The sequence below is a fragment of the Parasteatoda tepidariorum genome, chromosome 9 (assembly GCF_043381705.1).
Source record: "Parasteatoda tepidariorum isolate YZ-2023 chromosome 9, CAS_Ptep_4.0, whole genome shotgun sequence".
NCBI classification, from domain to species: Eukaryota; Metazoa; Arthropoda; class Arachnida; order Araneae; family Theridiidae; genus Parasteatoda; species Parasteatoda tepidariorum.
In genome coordinates this window covers 57,363,173-57,372,063 of record NC_092212.1, presented here as the reverse complement: position 1 = coordinate 57,372,063, position 8,891 = coordinate 57,363,173, and the positions used below count along the sequence as shown (strand labels likewise).

Genomic DNA, 8,891 nt, shown 5'->3' with positions numbered 1-8,891 from the left:
TAGGCAAAAGAACTAATTTTTTTTTATTTGTTTCATATAAAATTTTAATTCAACAAATGACGTTCTTATAGTCTTCACAAAATGAAAACAGACATACACTCATTTATGGGGGAGAAGAAAAAAAAATCTTAAATCGACAAAGTGAATGGAAAGCTAAATTTTGCATTTAACTTTACAGTTAAGTATTACACAATGTATGTACTTAAAATATAATGAAATTTTTCAAAAATATAAAAATGAAAAATATGACATTATGCAACTTTGAGAGGACACATCCATTAAATTGAGACTAAAAAAGGAGAAAAAAATTGAAAACATAAATTTGATTTTGAAGCTATTGACTGGGCAATGTGTCTTATTCTAAAATCAACACACATTAACACAACCATAGCTAGTATATAAAACCATACTTCACTTAATATCACTATCCTCTTTTTTTAGCTCACCATTTCCAAGAGTACTACATGCTGTGTCAGGTTCTGTCCTTTCTTGTTTTGATGCCCATGACGCTAAAGTATGTGCTGCCTGAAATTCAGCATCCGTGTTTATTTCAACAGTCAATGGCTTTTCTTCTAGAGCTTGAAGGCGTTCTGCTTCCCGACGTCGAGTCCTTTTCCTCACTGGTAAAGAAGATTCATCTTTGATAATTTCCGATTCTACAGGTGTACGCGGTCTAGTCCTCTTGCGCCCTTTTCCAGTTTCTGGCGCCTTTTTACTAGAGTTTGTTGTAGCTTTGTTTTGCGATTCAGAGAGCTTAGAGTTATTAGAAAGATTTTCTCCTTTATTATGTTCTGAATTATGATCGTTCGTAATTACAAGCGCAGTTTCTGAGGTATCCATAGCAGAATTTAGTTCATTTATTTTTTCTTCAGGAACATTTTTATCATGGTTAATAATTTCTTTATTTTTTATTACAGATTTAAAATCTTTGTCCAAAATACTAACAGGTGACTCAAGGGTCCTTTCATTTTTAACAATGACTGTCTGCATAGGAATGTTAGTACCTGGTGAAGCTTTTCCATCATTAAGTTCTTCAGAATCAGATAGATTTTTCTCATAAGGTGAATGGGGTTCAGTTTTTACCTTAGATTCAATTGAAAGTTCATTAATATCATTTGATAAAGAGTCTGGCATAGTATCTGAATTAGAAATGAAGTTAGGCTCTGGTGTTTTATAACCATTTTCAGTGTTTTCTAGCTGGCTTAAGCTGAGAGGAGAAGAATTAGAAAGATCTGTGGACCCAGTTTTATCCTTTTGAAGTTGGCTGATTTGTTCTTTAGCCTCTCGTAATTGCTGTTGCAAATAATATATAGTACTTTGCATTCCCTCTACATCTTCATCCAGTTCCAAAAGAAATTCATCAAGTTCTAAAAAGAAAAGATAAAAAATTAAATTATAATTTAATTAGGAAACACAAAGCTTTTTTAGTTTTAACATGCACAAGACAGTTGCAGTTGTCTTGGAGTCAAATTTAACTCCCCCCCCTCTATCCTATATTAATCTATAAAGAATTATATGGACTTCAATTTATTAAGTCACTAATTAATATTTAGAAATAGTTTTCTTTGCTTCATTTTATTCATTAAAATGTATTTTAAAAACATTCCCAAAAATCTTGACCAAATCAGAGTTTGTGATGTTGTCTTAATTGGTAGAATAGATAAAAAGCAGCTTGCATTTTAATTTCTTTTAAATTATACTATAGTTACACTTTTTTATTTTATGATATTTTTTTAATGTATACATTTTGTACAGTTTTTGTCCCCAAATTGCTATAAAATTCAAGAGAGGAGAATGTTGTATGCCATCTATAGAGAGTTATCAAATGTAATTATTCACTTTTATTTTGTATTGAGTGGCAACAAAGAGAACAGAAAGATTTTTGTTTAAATTAGATAGCGAAAGAAGCAGTTTCTATGTAAATAATCAAATAGAATAGTTAATATATATATATATATATATTTAAAATTTTTGTTTTGTTTTTGTTTGCCGCTTGTGTGAAAGCCATTTATTTTTTCCCAACTTAAAATGAGTAATATTATTTGTGGCTTTCACACCTACTTTTGGTTCATGATCAAAGATGTCTAAATTAAAAGTTTCAACCACTACCTGCAATTAAAACGATGGAGTAACAACAAACTAGCTATATATGCAGTCACTGCAATAATCTACCCATGAATAATGTCACACAATTTGTATAACATTGTCAATCTCTAATTCCTTGGTATTTCAGCATATAAGTTAAACATTTCTAACTCATCTTAGATTACCTGACTGACTCTTTTTCATTTCTTCACTGAAACTTTTTTGCAATGCAAGATCTCCTTCAAGTTTAGCAGTTTTTCCTGATGATATCATTTTACCAAGTTCCTCATTCTCTTGGTATAAAAGTCGACACTTTGCCATTAACCTCTTGCCAGTATTGCTAAAAAAGAAATTATGATTTCTTATAGTTCGTTACACATATTATTTTCAAAGTACAAGAAAATTATTACCGTAAATGCTCATATTTCTCAGATAAGATATATATATTGACATGAATTATTTATTAACTAATTATGCTGATAGTAGCGGACCAAGGAAACCTCTCTATTATGAACAGCTTTTCTTCGCTTGCAATTGGAATTATTTTTGCCAATTTATAAAAATAATTTCTAAGACAATATTAAAATTTTTTTTTAACAAAGCATGATAAAAATTTTACCCCGAGAATTCTAAAACTATTTTTGAAACTGTTTGAAAATAAGGATACCTGAAACCTTTTTTTACTATTCAATAGAAAAATTTAGAAATACTATTAGTGGAAGCAGAGGCAAATGTGAATTGTGTTAAAACAAACATAAATTTGCTTAATTGAGGGAAGAAATGCTCTCTATGTCTCTATGGAATGCTCTCTATGGAAGAAATCTCTATGTCCTAAATAATTCAAGAGAAATTTTTTCATAATTTTGCATTCACTTGGTTAGGAAAATGACAGGAAAGCTACACTATTTGTTATGATATTGGATTAAGTAGTGATAAAAATACATTTTAAAAAATACTCTGCTCTTTTATTTTATTTGAAAAGAAATGCTTTTCTGTATTTTAAATCTTATTACACACATATGAAAACAATTAAAAAAAGTAACATTTCTTCTACTAAACATGTTTGTTGATAAATGGAGCAATATTTATTTCATACTTTGAATTTTATCCAGTTTAAGGCTGATCGAAGATTTTCTTCTTGATTGACAACCGTTTCTACACAGCAAGACCTTTAAACAATCCCTATCTTAATAGGAAAGTCACACAACATATTTAAGGTTTACTAATTTTCTATATTAAAAGCTCTTTGTCCTAATGTAAATATTTTTCAATTAAAATCAGCCATATCTATCATTTACCAATAAGAGACTGTTGCATTTCCCTAATAAAAATTTAAGTTTCAAGGAAATATTTATTTTTATAAATATATTTATATAATTATTTATTATTATTATTTATATTATTTTATAAATATATCATTGGAACATGATTTATTTATTTCTTACATCCACATTTTAAATTCTAATTAGAAAACAATATAAATAAATTAAACCCTAAAATATTATAGTTCTAAATGTGATGTACAAGAAAAACATTAATATCTACTGTTATAAAAAGCAAAATAATGATATTTAACTTGCTGTTTTACATAATGTACTAATATAATATTATGCTAAATAACTTAACAAGTTTAAAATTCCAGATGGTTGCTTTTAAGTAAATAAATATTTTTTCAAATGAATACTTTACCAATATAGTTAAAAAGGCTATAGTTTTACAGCTTTCTTTCAAATATTGTCAATTTGTGACTAAAGTTCCTTTTTCTTAAAAAATAAAATTAAAACAGTATAAAAGCACTGTTCATAATGATGCAATCATCAATTTTCATAATGAGCTAACAACTTTAAATACAAAATAGCGATTTTATGCTCGCTGTTTCACCCTTTTATGTTTATTGCAATAAAAGATAGTAGAACAAGTGTTTTCTTCATAATTTTAACTTTTGAACATCACAAAAATTTAAGAATAATAAATATTTATCGGACATATTCGTAAATAAATAAAAACATGCACACTTATCAAATCTGAAATTTTCAAGTGATATTCTGAATGAACAAGAAAATCTAGCATAAGAAAGAGTATAAATATAGTATTGTTTTTATGCAGTGAGCATTGACAAAATTTATAACAAAATAGTGTCTAAAATTTTTTTCCAATTTATAAAAAAACAAACAATCAATATAAAAAAAATAGGAATTTTACAAAGGAAGCATGGGAGTTAGATAGGCAAAAATATGGGTGTTGTTTTTGAGTCACAAGAAAATTTTATTTGTAATAAAGGACAAAAAGTTTTCGCAGAATATTATTTATACAATTAGAAAAATATTAATCTACCTTTGAAGTGTCCTCTACGATATGATGCATTTTAATTTATAAAGAGAGAATTGTAAAACACATAAATTAAGCATATTTTACAACATAAAATAAACCTTTAAAATTAATTTATTCTTGTAATTTAATACATTCTCCCCAATTAAGTTGAAAAACCACAAACAATTCTGTTAGGAAGTTTTAAGAAATATTGCTTTTAAACAATTTTATACATTGCTGCCGAACTGACACAAAATTGAAAATGTCTTAAAAGGATTGAATAAGAATGTAAGAGCAAAACTCCACTAAACTATACTAAAACTAAAGAATATCAACTCTAGGTAAGGTGATCATCAAAAAGAAAGAAAAAAATGAAAGCTCACAGTATAATAGATTTCAGCTCTTAACCATTAGATTTTCAAAATTTAGGCACACAAACAATTTTCAAAACTAGATGACAAACTTCACATTGAAATACTTTGTACTAAGAATTTGATATATAAGAATTTGATGAACTTTCAGTACTTAGATTCTTTTTCCCTTGCATCAATTAAAAAGCATAAATAAAATAGTTTCTTTCAGTATTCCCAAAATAAAAAGTGACATGGAATTAAAATTTGAACTCCTTTTAAACTCTGTAAATGTATCATTCATGTTGATCAGTGAAATTATCAAACGTTTATCAGTCTGCAGAGATTAAAAGGTTGAGGAGCACTGATGTTGATGATAAATAAAATTTGCAAGTGGAGTTAGTTGAAAACTATCAAAGTCAAAAGTAACCAATGCAAGTGATCAAAGTTTTTCTCGCTTGTATAAAATTTTTTTACAATAGATTTATAAATTAATTACACTGTAATTTCTTTTTTTATCAAACTGAATAAAAGTCAAATATATAACATAAGTAATAACCAGCCATTATTTTTAAAGCTACTGGAATTCTGCCCAACTAGATCCTTTAACTTGACATTTAAATATATATACATATATAAAATTGGGGAGCACTTGGATATCAGGAGTATTTTGACAGAGATTCCTTTCTAAGTATAAAACAATAAGTAAAATAAAGGAAATAGCCATGGCGAATGGATGCATAAATGGTTGGCTAATGTGAATGAAAACCCAATAATTTTGATTTTCTGAAGAAAGGTATGAAATAACAAAATTGATAAAAATATAAACATTATCAACAAAGAATTGAGATTTCTTGAGTAAACATTTTAAAAAGGATGGCAAAGACTTTCAGTTAAGAGGGAAAAAACTAGATATATTGTACAGAGGGAAATGATCAACTGCAAGTTCAGTAAATACTGAACCTACTTTTGAAAGGGTAATAGAATTTTAAAATATAAATTAAACCCAGAGATAAAGGCCAGACTGGAAGTTGGAAATAGATGTTACTTTTCAATGCTTAAGTTGTTTAAATCTTCTCTCCTCTCAAAAAAGTAAAAACCAAAATAAACGTCATAATGATGCTTAATAAAAACTAAATTTACTTACAATGAAATAGTTATTTAAAAGCAACCAAATTTTTACGTATAATTAGCATTAATTTAAATTGACCTGAGTTTGTCTGCCAGTATGCCAATACAAAACTAATCAATACAGTTTAAGTACTACATATACAAATTTATTTTAATCACTTCATCAAAAAAGGCTTATTTCAATCTACTTTTTTTCAGCAAAGATAGTTTCTAATAGCTATAACACAATCTTTTATATCAGTGCAAATGTAAGTGTGGGTTTATATATCTAACTATATTACAAAAATTCATTAAGGTATTAATATTATGCAGTATTTTTATTGGACAAGCAAGTCACGTTTTTTTAATAAAAAAAAGATTCAAATTTGTAAATTTGTCACACAGCATAATCATTTTTACATGTTAGCTATTATTTAAAACTAGCTCAGTGGTGTGAAGCCTACAGTGCCTGCCCAATTTTTATGACCTTGGGCTCTGGAGCAGATGTTCTGGTTGGGTGGTCAGCCAAAATAGGAGCCCCAGATGTTTAATCTTTAAGTATGCTTAGTTTTTATTTTATCAATCCACTGAAGGGATGGAAGGCTGAGTTAACCTTGCCAAAGTTCGAGGACAGAACTCCGGATCTGACGCATTAAAACGTGGAGCATTAGCTTTTCAGCCACCAGGTGCCTACCTATTATTTACCAGCAGTAATATTCTCTTTATGATTTTGATAATAAAATATGAGGAAATTTAATGTGATGTTCAGATATAAATATTATTTTGCTAAGAAAATCTTTAGCATTACTTAAAATTCCTATAGCATTTGCATGATTCAAAAGTCATGTGAGTGCAGCATTGAACATTTTTGGAAATTAAGTTATTTACAAATTGATTTCTGAAGTTTTATATCTCTTCTTTGAATGAATGAATTTAAAATAATAATAATAAAAAAACAGCAAGTTTTATTTCACCAAGTTGATTAAAAGAAGTTTCATTTTTTTGAAAATATATTTTTAAATGTAAATCTGAAAATCGATCCACATGACATACATTCATTTGAACGGTTTAATAAAATTTTAGAAGGAAAAAAAGGTATCCAAAATGTCATTTGCCAATTATGAATATGCAATAAATGTTTTGCATATTAATACATATTTTGTAATACAGTTTTATTATATTATTACTTTTGAACAAAACTTTTTGGCTCTCTCCTTTCTTAGTGATTTGATATATAACCTATTTTACTTTAAATTTTCCAGGCAACTCAGACTAGATATAAACAAGTCTAATGAATCATGTTTCCCTGACATGAAAAGTTTTTTTCTTCATATAACACAAATGTGTGTAATTTTCATTCACCAAGTCCTTTGCATAAGTTTTTGACTTCGAAGTTTCTCTGTCTTCCAATGCGGTTCAAAATAACAGACATGGAGAAATTTTTATTGCTTTAAATCAACATATGGCTGGGTTATTTATTACATAAATAAATATATAAAAAAATACATTTACATTTCCTCAGAAGTCATTACAAATATTTAAAAGAAACACTGTATTTTTTGTTTCTAAAATAGATGGCCATGGACAATATACCTTAGCCAAGATGAGCAAACAAATTACACAATATACTAGATAGTAAAGTAAGAAGATTAAATTAAAAAATTCAGTTAAAAAAATCTTTCTTCGCGACAAAACAGTGAGCTATGTTCATTTCTGTACTTTTGCATCAGAAGGGTCTTTTCAGAACAGTGCACTATATCTAAACTTAGTTAAAAAGATAAGGACGTGTATCATAGTCAAGTTGAGAGCATTATTTTAGTATGGTGATGTATATGGCAGAATAAGATGCTTTTACAAAAAACTTCAAGAAACTTTTGTTTATTCAATTCGGAAGACAAAATATTCGTTTTCAAAAATACAGATTTGAGTGAATTCTTGAAAGTCAATAAATCATTTGAAATATCAAACTTTGCATAAAATAATTTCAATCAACGGAATGATAATTAAATTATTTAAATGAATATCAACAAATGCAATTCCATACATCATAAAAAGAAATTGGTTGATTTGTTAATCCAAAAATAGAACTTTTTGAAATCCAAAATTTCCATAAGCCATGAGATAAGAAAAACTTCTTAAATACCATTTTTTAATATTAGAATGGAATCATTTATAAAAAATGTAAATGGCATACAACATTTTGGATACCTTCCTTGATATGTTATCATTAATGCGAGCTCAGTAGCAAAGCAATGAAAAAAAATTCTTGTTTTTTGAGTGAAAAATGCAGTTACTTTTCAAATGCAAGATCTAAATCCCATTCTTGCAATTGTATTCAGAAACCTTCGCTTGCTTGACCTTCAATTTATTTAAAATAAATTAACTCTTATTTCAGTGGCAGATATAGATAAAAAAATATCTATTTTCTCCATATTTTATATCCTTTTACAAAGTCATGAGTCCATTACTATCAGACTGTAGTAAAAGGATGAGCATCTTACAACCTATGGGCTCAACCAGGCCCACAAGAGAGTTTTAAATATCAATGAAAATGATTGAAAGAAAAAATACTTTTTAAAAATAAGAGTCTTTATTTTTCTGCCTTGGAAAAAATACATTTTTTATCGGTTATCTTGCTCTTTTATTTACTCCTTATCATAGAGCTAGTCTAAACTTGATTGCAATCAATATGTTTTTTAAGTTTTATTTAAGGCTATGAGCTTGTAGGAAAATGAAGGTCAATGAGTTAAGGCTATGTTCTTACAGATAAATAAAACAGCGTACTAATTTTAGATACTACAACGTATAATTTATATAAGCAGTAGTATGTAACCTATATTTGCACTAATGTTATAATTATCAATGAGAATCTAAATACATATTACATTTTACAATTTTACCTCATTCATGTTGGCCTCTCAACATGGTATGTTTTTGTGGGTATCACCAAAAAAAAATAAAATAAATAAAGAGTACAGAGGATTCGACATAGAAGTGTCAAACAGTTTAAAACGAATAAAATGAGAATATTTAAAA

General features: G+C 27.5%; 1 protein-coding gene across 1 annotated transcript in view; it reads right to left on the bottom strand.

The window, feature by feature from the left end:
* Positions 1-8,891, bottom strand: part of LOC107442313 (female lethal d) — a gene marked incomplete at its 5' end in the record, with an annotated part of 32,320 nt that continues 23,429 nt past the window's right edge. Inside the window, 2 exon segments of the mRNA XM_016055844.3 lie at positions 1-1,367; positions 2,271-2,425. Of these exon segments, the coding sequence (XP_015911330.1) occupies positions 412-1,367; positions 2,271-2,425 (1,111 nt within the window). The 3' untranslated portion in view covers positions 1-411.